At 34.1% G+C, this 15,261-nt stretch overlaps 1 protein-coding gene across 2 annotated transcripts; it reads right to left on the bottom strand.

Annotated features, from left to right (window-relative positions):
- Positions 1-3,124: 3,124 nt before the first annotated feature.
- Positions 3,125-15,175, bottom strand: LOC126778324 (pro-corazonin-like). Of its 2 annotated transcripts, none has more exons than XM_050501832.1 (3): positions 14,998-15,175; positions 3,752-3,957; positions 3,125-3,365 (listed from the first exon to the last, which is right to left on the bottom strand). In XM_050501832.1, exons 2-3 carry the CDS (start codon positions 3,950-3,952, stop codon positions 3,267-3,269), a joined length of 300 nt encoding a protein of 99 aa, XP_050357789.1. In that variant the 5' UTR covers positions 3,953-3,957; positions 14,998-15,175; the 3' UTR covers positions 3,125-3,266. The 2 variants fall into 2 exon arrangements, with proteins under 2 accessions (XP_050357789.1, XP_050357790.1); XM_050501833.1 differs by lacking the exon at positions 14,998-15,175 and adding an exon at positions 10,191-10,249.
- Between the last annotated feature and the right edge of the window lie 86 nt (positions 15,176-15,261).

The raw sequence follows: 15,261 nt of genomic DNA on the forward strand, positions 1-15,261 counted from the left end.
TTAAACAATATGTTAAATTGTCGCTTTCAGCATCACGTGGTGAAGAGCGCAAAAACGCTAATGACAATGTCAAGCAAAAAATGCAATGCTTTAGTTATATTTTGTGACGGGAACTGCAACCCTTGATCGTTGCTCTCAAAAGTTCATTCCTATACAGCGTGATAAAGACATGACTTACGCCCGATTACTATATTCAAAAAAACCATCGTTTTGTATAAGGATTGTTGAATTTACGAAGTGTTTTTCAAACGTATTCCTATATATAACACACTTAGCGAAGCTACTCAACGTGAGTATATTATTCGTTCATTTTAATTTTATTAAATGCTTGTTTGTAATACCGGAATACAGCGAAAATCTTCAATTGGGTAACCAACAACTGTTCATTGGAGATAATGATATAAGTGTACATTTCATATGAATAGTACTCATAACTTTAAAATAATCGTTTCATGTGCAATTGATTTACTAGTGGTAGAGCTTTGTGCAAGCTCGTCTGGGTAGGTACCACCCACTCATCACATATTCTACCGCAAAGCAGCAGTACTTGGTACTGTTCTGTGTTCCGGTCTGAAGGGTGAGTGAGCCAGTGTAATTAAAGGCACAAGGGACATAACATCTTAGTTCCCAAGGTTGGTGGCGCATTGGCTATGTAAGCGATGGTTGACATTTCTTACAATGCCAATGTCTAAGGACGTTTGGTGACCACTTACCATCAGGTGGCCCATATGCTCGCCCGCTGAATGCTGAAAATGGATAATCTATTTGTTAAACATTGGGGGGCAACTTCATGTATCAACTCGTTGTTTTAGATCCCTTATGTATCTTAAATAATAGTTAATATATCTACTAACATAGTTTTAAGCTTGTAACTAACCATGGTTACCATCTGCAAATAAACATTTATTATATTATTAATAATAATGAATCGTTAAAAACAGGACCAAGTGTGTTACACATATATTTAACGGTTTTTGAATTTTTCTTTTTTTTTTTCTTTTTTGTTATGTTTGGGGACTTATCGTTTTTATTCGTATTTTTTGTATAGTAAGTATTTATATTATATACTTGTAATTTTATGTGTATTGATATATAATAATCTGTATTTTGTATTTACATTTATTTATTAGTTTGTTTTAGGTATAGATTAATGTTATTTTATTTATTATTATAGCACCACCTACCTCATATCTTGTGTGTTATCACATACACCGTTGGTTGCCTGGAAGAGATCGCTATGTAGCAATAAGGTCGCCAAAATTGTATGCTACTTTTATTCAGGCTGTATCCATATTTTGTATCTGACGGGCCGTTGACGTGGTTGGTAGATACTTGCCTTTCACGCCGAAGGTTGTGGGTTCGATTCCCACCCAGGCCATTGCCAGGCAGTGGCCAGGCCACCCATTAGTGTGCATACAACAACACGTCTGTTTGTCCTGAATCTGAGTGTATTATGTATTTACAAAAGAAAAGTAGTATATGTAGTATATCATTTGTCTGGTTTCCATCGTACAAGCTCTGGTTAGTTTGGGATCAGATGACCATGTGTGAATAATGTCCCAGGATAAAAAAATAAATAAAATAAAGTATAAAGTAAAGTAAAGTAAGTGCATTGTTGAAATTAATTGATATCAAAAACTTGATAAAAAAAAATTATTCAGCTTTACTGTGTTTGAAGACGATACAAATACCGCAATGTTTGAAGACGAAAGTCTTCAAACAACCAATGCGTTTTACCTGCCATGACATACGGTGCCGAAACGTGGACACTAACTGCGGGACTAGTCCACAAATTCAAAGTCGCTCAGCGTGCTATGGAGCGAGCTATGCTCAGAGTATCTTTGAAGGATAAGATCAAAAATGAGATTATCCGGAAAAGAACCGGAGTCACCGACATAGCTTGCAAAATTAGCAGGCTGAAGTGGCAGTGGGCTGGTCACGTATGTCGTAGGACCGATGGCCGTTGGAGCAGACGAGTCTAGAGTAGAGACCGCGAATCGGCAAGCGCAGCGTAGGGCGTCCTCCAGCCAGGTGGACCGACGACCGACGACGACGACGACGATGAAGAAGGTGGCGGGCACCAACTGGATGCGGAAGGCGGAGGACAGGGAGCTTTGGCGCACCTTGGAAGAGGCCTATGTTCAGCAGTGGACAACGATTGGCTGTTGATTGATTGATTGATTACAGTGTATAAGTATCATAATTTTTTTAAATCATAAAAAAAAAAAACTAATAAATTATTATTACAAATCTACAAAAGCCAGAACCTTGTACTTCGATTTTAGAAGGACCCGGAACACCGATTGAGAGACAGGCAAAAACAAAACAGATTATAAAAAAAAAATTACAGCCTGAATGAAAATCTCACTGCTGGACTTTAGAGTTTGCAGCTTATTCCACCGCGATGCTTTAATAGGTGTGTCATCAAATCACATTGTAATACATCCTATTAAAAAAAAATTTGAAGCTCTATCAATTTAGACGCAGTCCTTAACTTTTTATATAGTATAATTGTAACTATAAATAAATAAGGCTTAGATCATAAGGTCTTTCATATATTAAAATTTTAACCATAAATAAATAAAGTTTAAGTCAAAAGGTCTACACACACTACACTACACAGTCACAGTAAAAGGAATCATATTAAAATAGGTATAACTGACCAGCTCACTATGAGCATGTAATTAAAACAATTGTTTAGCAACCATTATAATATATTTTATTAAACTAATATGCAATACTGTTGTCAACATTTTTCAAACATTTATTTGATTCATATTAACCAGATACTCAATCTGCTTAATTATAAATACAAATATTTTTATTATATGTATATAATTGTTTTATCTGTAAATAAATACATACTTAAGACATTTTTTTTTGTATTTAAGTACAACTATTTGAATTATACTTTATTAAACATTTAAATTATAACTGTATAAAAAATCTGTGAAAGTTGTAATATTTTATATTATAGATGTGTTATTAAAAATATAAATAAATTAGTCAAATGCATAAAACCAGCCATTTTATGCAATGATATTTGTTTTTAATATCAACCAATATTGATAAAGAAAACATTTTTGATGACAAAATGAATGAACGAAATAAATAATGACGGCTTAATTTTTGTTTTACGAACAGAATATTTGAATTTTGTCTTTAACTATACTTAGTATTTTTTAATGTTTTACATATTTCTATAAAGCTTAAATATGTTAATACAAAATCTCATAATATGGCAACATTGTAGAAGGTTCTAGAATTTATTGAAAGGCGTCGTATAGTGATTCTTGTCCGGGATCTGTTTTGTACCGCTTCGGTAATTCGCTGTCCTCTTCAATATAATCACATGGGATTAGGACCTGAAAATAAGTTACAGCTATATTTTTTGCTATATTATAAATCGGTAACAATTATCAAAGTTGAAAAAAAGCCGCTGCGTTTTTTTTTAGTGGTCGTTCTCTGGTCAGGTTTTGGGTAATTTATTTTCCGATCCGGTGGTAAATTTTACTTTGACTCTTATTAAGTGTGATGTTTCTAATTTCTAAATATTTTATATATATCAAATTGTGTGCTTATGTTTTCAGCTCAAACATCTGGGTGATTTAAAATTAATAAGTGCCGTTGAATGATGATGTATTTAAACATTGATTTGTCTCTTTCTAAAGTTATTAATTTGATATTCGAAAGAAGAAGATACAGCATTGTTTGACTAATCACCCATTTCTACATATTTACCAAAATTTACCTTTTCCGTCAGTGGTTTCCCTTCCAGCAAATATTTAAGCTTATGCATTTGACAAGGGTTCAAAATCCGCTCTAGACTAAACTCCTCGTACTTCTGACCATTTCGCTTGCCGTTCGTCCAGCCTCTCGAGTACTGGAATGTCTGTGAGGCCACTGACGTCATCGTGACAACGAGAAGGAGGATGGTGGTGTTCGGAACCATGGTAACTGAAAAAAATATATAATTGAACATACAAGCTATACGATTTTCAACCAATGTATGGATTGATTCAAGTTGTAAATTGGCTGAAATATGATGACGATTGTTCAAGATTGTCAAAGATGTATAGAGTTATATGCATTACGATATAAACCTTTAATGTAGACCCTTGCGACTTTGCGGGCCCGTGCGAAGTCGGGACGGGTACCATGTATAAAATAACCCTGATAAAACGATGTCGCCTTTACTTGCCAATAAGTATGTCAACAATATTGTCACATTGAAAAAACACACGTGTAGGATATTTTCAGATATTCAAACAAGCGTTATGTTTTATTTGGTGTTTAAAAATAGCAACGTAGTACTTTAGTTAGTTTAGCTTATGAAATATATTAAAAATGAAAATTAAACTGTAATCACATAGGTTTTTACGTTTCATTTTACAAAACAAATTCAATTAAAAGCCAGAATAACTTTATTCTTATAAACGTTGTTACTGTATTATAAAAGATTTCAGATTCTTAATTTAAAAAAAAAAGAAATACGGTTTTCTGTGTCTAATTTTTATTTATATAATACATGATATAGTTTTGAATTTATATGCTTTATTTCCTGTTTGTGTTTTTTTAATGATTTTTTTTTATATTCGCCGGGAGGGCAAATGACTCTACTCCACCTGATGGTAAGTGGTAGTAGAGTCCAAACGCGACGACGGCCAGTACAGACGGGAAGAATGTTCTGCACTAGCCGCCTTCGCCTTGCCGGCCCGCAAGATGCCTCCAGTAGGTACTTAGCGGAGCCATCCCAACGGTGCGAGCAATATTCCACGCAAGACCGTACCTGTGTTTTATATAATAGGCACAGTTGTTGTGGCGTGAAAAAACGCCGCACCTTATTCAGAACTCCGAGTTTCCGTGAAGCTGTTTTTATAACAGCCTCGATGTAATCCCTTGGACTAAGGTCGCAGCGAACGTCAATCCCAAGCATGGTGATTTTGCTTTGTATCACCAGCGGAGTACCACAGAGGGAGGGAAGAGGGGAAAATGTTGACTTTTTCGCTGTGAGAGCGCATACCTGTGTTTTCTTGGCATTAAACTCAACAAGATTATCAGAGCCCCATTTGGTGACGAGCTCTAATGTCCTATCGAGTTCAATGACAAGATCCTTCCGCCTCTCCTCAATTTCCGCTCGCCCAGCCACTGCGCGTCCGTGGTATCCACCATGCACTGTACTAATGTCTGCATAGCAATGTATGTTTCCAAGAGAGAGCATATCATTGATATGCAAAAGAAAGTGTGGGAGATAGCACAGATCCCTGGGGGACTCCAGCATTCACTACATAGAATTGTGAAGCGCAACCATCAAATAAAACACGAAGGCTACGCTTGTGTAGGAAGCTGGCAATCCAGGTAAATAGCTGAGCAGGCAGACCATATGCCGGCAGCTTTCCGTTCCATCACCTTACAAAGTACTGAGGTGATAGCTATTGGCCGATAATATGCCGGGTCAGACCGATTCCTTTTTTTGGGAACCGCTTGCACATTAGCTCTTCTCCAAGCCTCCGGCACTCATCCCGAAGAGAGAGAAAATTGGATCAGGCGCGTCAGCACAGGAGACAGATCCTGAATTCTGCGTTAGGAAACTGCTCTTGCGCAGCATCTGCCACCCGACTAAGATGGTCAAATAATCGGCTTGTCTCCAAGTCACCATTGTGGGTTCTGTAGAAGCACACGTAGACTCGACTCTGACGAACCAGGTCCACACGTACCACCAACATGGAGAAGGAGGGGTCCTCCAAGCAGCGCAGTCGGTGACAGCAAACATCCGTCCTGACGAATAAGCATACTCCGGCTTTCGCTTTGAAGGATTCTTCAAGCGTGTAGCCGGTATAATTAAGGTAGCTGGTATCGGCAGGACGGAGTATTTGTGGCTCCGTGAGAAACAACATTGCTGGCCGTGCTGTCTCGAGATGGTGGTGGACAGCGTTGAGGTTAGCGTGGAGTCCACGGATGTTAGAGAACTCGACCTCAAACAGCGAGGGTATGGTGGAGGTGTGCACCGCTGTACGACCGTTATTTTTGTTTTGTTGCGCTACCATTTGGGAAAAAAAATGAAAAAGAGACGTGAAGCGAGGGACGTATTGCCACGATAGGGATGGGCAAAGCGTGGAGGCGTGTTTCCCCAAGTGGTTGCCAAAAGGATAAATACACTGACCCGCCCAACGGAAGGCACTTTTGGCTCTTTTGGCAGCCGCAAGAATACCTTTGTTCTATCCACTGGGCCCTTTGGGCTCTTGTAAGTTGTCTTGGTATAATAAAAATATATTTATATATACAATTTATAAGGATATAATAGTTTTTTTTTCCTCTGTTTGTTAACCGATTTTCTTTTTTTGACGAACTACACAGTTTTAATAAATAAAAATTGCAAATTAGAGAAGAAAAAAAGCATCCCAAAAATGCCAATTCACATGCTTTTCTCAAATTTTCAATAATTATTATGGTCTACTTCGACCAATGAACGAACGCTAGTTAACTAAAAATAGATTTTTAAGTTTAAGTTGTATTAAAATTATATCGATAAAAAATAACGAAATTAAGAAACGCCTCCGCTAATTTTCACCGAGACTCTGATGAACGTATTACAAAGTATCGAGTGAAACATTTACCCTTTAAAGAAAAAGAAACTAACGGTAATTACTGGTGTCCAGTGCTAACAAAGCCCTCTTCTCTCCTCTTCTGTAATTATTAGAACTGGACTCCATTGACTTTATAGACTTGTGACGCATTTTCCTGTAAATTTAATACGTATTTTTCCGATTATTTTATACCAATCACTGTCCTACTTTCATTAATAGTTTACTTTATTTAATAATAAATAAATAGCCCTTAATCACGTTAATTGTATAAATACGTCTTTTCCTCTTAACAAAAACGTTTAGAGCTTAATCCACCACTCTGCTAACTTACAGATTGGATATAGGTAGATGTGGCATTTCATCTGACATTAGACATATGAATAAAAAACAAAACAAACCCATGAAAACTTAAAAGTTCTTGGTTTCGAATTCGCAATTTCCTTTTAAAATACACGTTTTCTATTTCTATGCCATCGCGGATCTGATTTTATTTACTTGTACTATGAAATAACAGATAGATCGTCTGTATATGTATGTCGTATGTTGTTGGAGATAAATACTTTTCATATGATTTGTTTTTAATCTTTTAATTTGGTATGTTTCTTATATATTTTGATATATGAAACATAAAACAATAATAATCGATTTTCAATTATAGTAAATATTTGGTTATACAGAATGAGGTGCTTGTGTATTTTTATTACACCCAAGAGATCTTAAGCCGTTTACGGTTTCTATTATAAAAATATACTTATAATGTTATTATTCTTAGTAAAATATTGTTCCCTTCTTTACCCTTACCGCGTAACTTTATTGGTACAAAGAAAAATTGCGATTATTGTATCATGATATACAAATGCAAGTATTTACTATTATTTTTTTTTTCATGTCAAAGAAAGCATATTTAAAATTAATTTATTTATGTCATTTTGAATTTGTTGATAATATGATTATTTAAATTTCGCGTAGATGAACTGGAAGGGTGCAAAACTGAAGTGGTAAAATATTTGAAAATATTACATTTAGATTAATTAAACCGTATATTTATATATCCTTAATTCGCCTCTTTAAAAAGGTATTGGTAGTAGTCGTAATAGTTAATAAATATCTAATTTTATTTTACAGTTCCCATTTTGTTTATTATTTTATCTTGTTCTGTATATTTGATATTGTATCTGTTGTCAAAAATCGGAAGAAAATTGTACTGAACCGTTTTGCCTCTGCTCATTTATAATCCTAGCTAATATTATAAATGCGTAAATTAGTTAGTTTATTTGTATGTTCGTTACGCTATCATGTCTGAACAACTGAAATTTTGTATACGCGTTGTCAGGGGTACATAAAAGTACATTATCTATATTTACATGACAGTTGAGACTTTTTAACTAACACAGCCGTATGATGTAATAACATGGCGTCTACTATTTTCTATGGTGTCCAAAAAGTGATTAAAACGATTGAAAATCTTGAATTGAATTATTTGTTTATGAACCTAAGCTATCTGAATAATATAATTTTAATTTTATACATACACTACACTTATATATATATATATATATATATACTTATTACTGTAGCTTTATTTTCGATTAGTTACGACGTTAAAATAATATTATATGATACACCCAATGGTGTAGAGATGATAGATACGATCGTTTAGGTCATGTTCTTTGATTCTTAATAATGTATCGGATACGATATTTGAACCGCAAGATCCTGCGAGCCGTTGTTAGTATTTTTATATGGACAATTTGTTTTCTACTATATTATAATATACAATAACCATTTGGATAAATTGAATGTTCGTCCGCACGTACATAATAGGTTACATTTCTCAACTAACACTTATTAATAATATTAACAATATTTTAATATTAATAAATTCTTATTAGACTGATAATGTGTTTTTTATAAGTTTAAAATATTCAACCAACATTATTAAAGTTGAAAAAATATTTAAGTTAGTTAATAGAAATAAGAAAGAGCCGAGATGACCCAGTGGTTAGAACGCGTAAATCTTAACCGACAATCGCGGTTCAAACCCAGGCAAACAACTGAATTTGCATGTTCTCAATTTGTGTTTATTACATTTCGCGTTCGATGAAGGAAAATCGTAATCATCGTAAAAAAACCTTGCCTGTTTCTGAATTCATTTTTTAATTTCACCAACCACATTGGAGCAGCGTGGTGGAAAAAGCTCCAAGCCTTTTCCTCAAAAAGAGAGGCCTTAGCCCAGTATAGTGATATTCACACGTGTTTACTATTCGTCTATTTTACTTTTTAGGTAATAGATGAATGAATACGAAAGACAAAAAAACATTTTGTTTGAATTCTAAAAGACAGTTAAGCTATTCCGTAAGAAAACTTCCTAAATGCACACACTTCCTACAAAACCCGATGAAATATTAGAAAGCATCCTGTTTTGCGTCAGTTGTCAATTTATCTTATTGGTCTGAATAGTCGGCCAGCCTGTCCATGATGGGGTCGTCTTTACTATGGATCGTCATTCTAAGTTATAGTCCAGAATGTTTTTTATCGTTGCCACCTGTTGCCCTTGCTCTATTCTGCAGTTACCGTGCCACGTCATCCTGTCATTGATATAGTATAGGAAGTTCTTCAAATGACTTCAAATGAATTATTGCATGTGATACATTAACAGCCTGTTAATGGTCACTGCTGGTCTAAGGCCTCCTCTCCTTTTTTGAGGAGAAGGTTTGGACATTATTCCAACACGCTGCTCCAATGCGGGTTGGTAGAATACACATGTGGCAGAATTTCAATGAAATTAGACACATGCAGGTTTCCTGACGATGTTTTCCTTCACCGTCAAGCGCAAGATGAATTATAATCACAAATTAAGCACATGAAAATTCAGTGTTGCTTGTCCGGGTTTGAACCCACGATCATCGGTTAAGATGCACGCGTTCTATCCACTAGGCCATCTCGGCTTTTGATACGCTGTCGTGCAATTGTAGATTTTTCGTCGCAGATTTTATGAAGATGACAGTCTCATAACTTTAGTCCCTGTGCCTCTACTTTGTTTATTATGTACTAGATATTCATTCAACGTCATCAATGTGGATATTTTACCAGTCAATCCGCTTATAAGAATTTATTAATTAGCTGCTAGCCCTTATACAATTAAGATATTTATGGGTAACGTTTAAAGAAACGCTATATATAATAGGATTTGATTTGAGACTTTTAAAGTCAGTCTAGTAATCAATATTCAATCAATATTTAAAGTTAAGCAATGGCGTTGAGCTTTATTGTAAAAGTAAATTTAATAGCAATAAAAAAAATATTTAAATTACAAAATAAATTTAGTATGAAATATGTTAGTATTAAAATAATACTATTTTACTTGGTTGTTTGGCCATTATTACGTTAATACATTAAAATTTGTTATAGTGCTTTTTTTGTTATTAAATAGGTGGCGAACGGGAAAAGGGCGCCACTTGATGGACACCAGCGCCCCTAAACATTGGCGCTGTAAGAAATTGTACTTCGTACCTTATACCTATTTCTTTCAATTAAATATAACGTAACACAATAACACATAATGAAATATTGTATTAATGTTAGTTATAAAAATAATTTTACCTTTCCGCTAAGAAGTACACAGGCAAATTTTCTCACTCGAATCAAACTTTAAATTAAATGACGTACTTTTTTAAATTTCGAATTATCAATTGGATCTTGATCCTTCTTCAGTTGACGGGTGACTACACTTCGTAGAGTCAACTTACCCCTTTTATACGAAGCGAGGCGCGCTACAGTGATCTCAGAATATTTTTGAAAAGGACACCCACGTGAAAATAATAGAGTGGAGGGTATAATTGGTAATAAAGCGTTTTCAGTGCTTTTAAAACTACTATTAAAAGATTCAATATTTTCTGCGCTTTTTGTTACAAATACACTTTAATATGAAAGATTAAAAATATGTTTGATACATTTATAAAATATTCGGTTATTATAAAATATTTCTTCATTGTTTGTAGATAGTAATATTTTTGTTTATTTAGGTATTCGTTTAATGAATATTACATTAATTATGTACTTCATATGTTCGTCTATAAATATGACAGTTGTTTAAGCGAAGATTGAAATTGTGACAATAGTTAACTTTAACTTATAATTAGTAATCCATTAGATTTACTAATTGCTTATTAACAATTCTGCAAAAAAATGCTTAAACAATTGAACTATATTATAGTCATATTTCGTATATTTACGAAAAAGTCATAAACTTGAATATTTCGTTACATCATTGTGGAACAACCATGAATGAACAAACGCAGATTTGCGCCCCGCGTGTAAACGTGGTTTCGTATAATATAGACCAGTTGCATCGACTAATTTCATAAACGATTGAAATAGTCAGTTTTTTTTATTAAGTTATAAATAATATAAATGTGTGATAAGGATATGAAGCTGGATGAGGGTTTCGCAATACCAAAGAAATCCTTGGGCATTTGCACTGGAATGGACGTCTTCCAGCTGGAATTATGATGATATCGATGATGATTTTGGCTTAGGTATATGGCTATTTATCGAAAAGAGCGACGAGACTCTTGGACTTATTATTGGTTCTAATATTTTCTGAACTATTTTCTTGTGTAGGTACAATAAATTATTAAATTCGGGGGTTCAATATCATACCACATGAGAAGTGTTGTGTGGATGCTTTTGACGCTAGGATAAGATTGAAAACCGAATGAATTCTGTGAGGAATTACATGTTCAAGAGGATATTAAAAAACATAAACAGGATTAGGGTTATATGATGATACGATTCCATTTCAGTATCTGTGATATATAGTTTTTGAAATAAGTGGAACACTGTTCAGGTTTTGTGATAAATATATATTATTTAAACTAAGTGGATTTTTCGTGTAGCCAAACAATTATATATTTTACCCTTCTCGAGTAATACATAACACAAAACCACTTCACATAGTAGTCAACTTTGAAACGATTAAATAGCCAAATAATTCAATAGTAATACATGAAAAAAAAATCTCGTAAGCAGTTCGCTATCAGTTCGATAGTTTCCACGAAAAGTAGCTCTTTTGGGTACATAAATGGTATTAAGCCCATCTGGGTAAGTTTGCCAATCACTAATCAGTTACTCACTTTAAAAAATAAATATTTTGTAGTACTAAGTCTCTGGTTACATGATACTTGTACAATAGCTGCAAGACAAAACAAATTATTCTATTATATATTTTGCTGTGCATTGACAATCTGTGGGGGAATTCGTTCAGACAAAGATATACAATGGGACAGTGTTCCAAATTTAAATCATAAAAAACCTGTAATTAAACCTCCATTTAGCTCGCGATGTCCATGATCGTTTGTTCCGGTGAATTTTACACATGAAAATATAAAATTATTCGTTCTGAAATCTCCGAACTCGATAGAAACCTTACGTTTTAAATTTTCGAACTATTAACTCACTCTAGTTACGATTCTATATGCATTGTATATAAGTAACGAAATTACTCAAAGGCTTCGGCACGTGTGCTTCATAGATATTTATAACATTACATAACAATTTATTTAGGAACTTAGATTTCATTAGCGGATGTAAATGTTACCAGTTACATAAATGTGTCTTTTTTTAACAAAATTTTGTATTTTGGTAGAAAATAATTAAAAAATCACCATAGTTCGTGGTCAACTTAGACCATATGTAATCTGGTTTCAAGCATGGCATCGAACGACAACCGAAGCGTTTTATTCAAGCTAAGGAAGCGACGATTGTAAAGCAAATCATATGCTGCACAGTATCAAAAGTTGGGCAGAATATAATCAGATTAATAATTAACGATTACGATTACACCGTGTAATCATCAATTACAGATTAATTTTGATTGATTTCGAAGAGGGCGTGCGGAGATACTCTGGTGCACTTACTTGACTCACTCAATTTAGTTTTTTGATAACTTTCTATATATTGAAATCGTTATTTATTGATGATTACATTTTATTTTCTTTTTTTACATTTTACCCAAGTTTCATTTATCCACAGCTGCTCCTAAAATTATTTATATAAACTATAATATGTATATGTATATATTTACTTTGTTTGTCGATATAGGAATGCAGCATGTTATACAATTACAGTTTTCTAGATTTTAGAATTTAGTCTAAGATTTAATTCAATACTAACAGAATTATATAAAGTAAACAGAATTGTATGCAGATGTACATAAGTACGATACAAAAGTTATTTGGTATTGTAATTTCAACTCAAAGAAAAAATTATATGTAAATTAAGAAATCAAATATAACACAAGTTTTTTTTTTAATTTATTTTTTGCATTGGCCATAATTATGAACAATTTCTAATCAAAGGTCCAATAAGGCTAAGCCCCATAATTAAGAGAAATATAATAATCAGACACTATGACAGCAGTCATAATTAAAGTAAATCAATAATTCAGGTTCCTTAGAAGTTATGGCACTAGATATGTCATTTCATTAGTTAGTTTAATAGAAAATATTTTTTGGTAAGCTTAAAATACAAAATTTTGTCAGAATGAATGACTTTAATTACAAGATTTCATTCAATTTAAATATCGAATATTAAATTATACAGAAACATTTTTGCATTTGGATGCAAATTTATTTTTAATTGCCCTTCACTGTCTTTGATCGACGAATATACCTATATGGTATTTAAACGACTTAAAAAAAGTATTACGTAGTTTGCAGTAAGTATACATTAGTAAGTTTGCAATTAAATTTTTTTATTGTTATTGAGTTGTTTGTAATATTTTAGTGTATTATGTAACTGCTGCCACTAAATGTGTACATTACTGCAATTTCGTTGTGGCAGCACGAAGGGATGTTGTTGATCGTTAGTTCCCGACCCTGACTCCCGAGCTCTCGAGCATGGTCAGTATACTCATCAGTATACACTTGCACGGGTATGAGGCGTATGTTTCTCTTAGAACTCATAAGTTCTTAGGTATACCCAGACCAGGAGTTAGGTATGCCAAGGCCCTCAAGCACTATGACATTTGAGGCTCTCATTCCGAAGCGGTTATAGAGTAGACTTCTATTATTTTTGGCTGGATTGGGCCCCTCGGTTGAAGCGACCCTCCAGCCAGTGCTTTGTAAGACAAGGCATAAATGCGGGGCCAATTATACCCAATATTAAACAAAAAGTCATATTTTTAAGGCTGTTTTTATTAGATCTATATCGTTGATGTCATTAGATTGTTTGGAGGCAGCTCCTAATAATTGTAGCGTAATTTATAATGTCTCAATACTACATGAATGAAGCTTGTAATCAACGATCAAATTATACAGATATTGTATTAACGAACTATTCAATAGTGATGATAATGGATATCATTAATAGTTTAATTAAGGATATTAAAAACATAGTAGCACTAACTACACAAGTTTGATTCAAACACTTTGTCTATTTTCAAAAAGAATAACCGCGATATTGTGGGCAATAACTAAATATTATATTAAGATATGATATATATGTATATATGATAAAAAAAATTACCATATGTATATTTTTTTTTTAATAAAAAATAAAAAAGGTACATATGGTAAATAAATAATATTAGGTCCTTACATATGAAATTGGCGTTTTGTACGGGAGGAATATAAAGTCAATTTTTTTTTTTTGTAAAATATATTTAATTAATCAAAGTATCCACCGTTGTTATCTATGCACTTTTGCCATCTCATAGGTAGTTCATTGATTCCTTTACTAAAAAAACCACGGGGGCGAGAATTAATAAACTCTTTGAAGGCGGTTCGGACTGCCGCATCGGAGTTGAATTTTTTTCCTTGTAAGAAGTTGTCCGAATTCCGGAAAAATGGTAATCTGTTGGAGCAAGGTCCGGGGAGTACGGTGGATGTCGCAGACATTCAATTGTAGCTCATCTAACTTAGTGGTTGTTTGTTGTGTAGTGTGTGGTCTTGTGTTGTCGTGCAGCAGCAGTGGCCTAGAGCGATTGACCAATCTCGGTTGTTTAGCAGCTAGTTCTTCCTTCATGGTTTGCAGTTGCTGACAATAGATATCTGCCGTAATCGTTTGGCCAGATTTTAAAAAGCTGTAGTGTACGACACCGGCGCTAGTCCACCAAACACTCACAAGTAACTTTTTCTGAGTCAATTTTCGTTTAGGGCAGGATTTGGCTGTGTCTCCAGGGATCAGCCGTTGTGACGAGTGCTTACGATTATTGTACAGTATCCACTTTTCATCACAAGTAATAATTCGATTTAAAATCCCTTCATTATTGTGTCGGTTGAGCAAAGTAACACATCAGTCGATGCGTGTTTGCAAGTTCGATTCACTCAATTCATGAGGTACCCATCGTTCAAGTTTTTTTTACTTTCCCGACTTGCTTCAAGTGGATTAATACAATTTTATCACTTACCCCGAAGCCTGCAGCTATCTCTCAAGCGCTTTGTGATGGATCCGCTTCCACAATAGCCTTTAATTCTTCATTTTCCACTTTGGTCTCCGGCCGTCCACGGGGTTGGTTCTGATGGTCGAAATTTCCAGAACGAAAATGTTGAAACCAAAAACGTACCATGCTTTCTTTTGCGACACCAGCGCCGTACACATTAATAATCCTTCGAGCTGTTTCTGCAGCACTGGTGTCACGGTAGAACTCGTACTCCTAAATATACCGATATTT

Source organism: Nymphalis io, chromosome 25 (assembly GCF_905147045.1).
Source record: "Nymphalis io chromosome 25, ilAglIoxx1.1, whole genome shotgun sequence".
Taxonomy (NCBI): Eukaryota; Metazoa; Arthropoda; class Insecta; order Lepidoptera; family Nymphalidae; genus Nymphalis; species Nymphalis io.

Coding starts and splice junctions, on each gene's coding strand:
- LOC126778324 (XM_050501832.1), bottom strand. CDS start 3,952: ATGGTTCCGAACACCACCATCCTCCTTCTCGTTGTCACGATGACGTCA. Junction 3,366..3,751: donor GGAAACCACTGACGGAAAAG/GTAAATTTTGGT, acceptor ACTTATTTTCAG/GTCCTAATCCCATGTGATTA.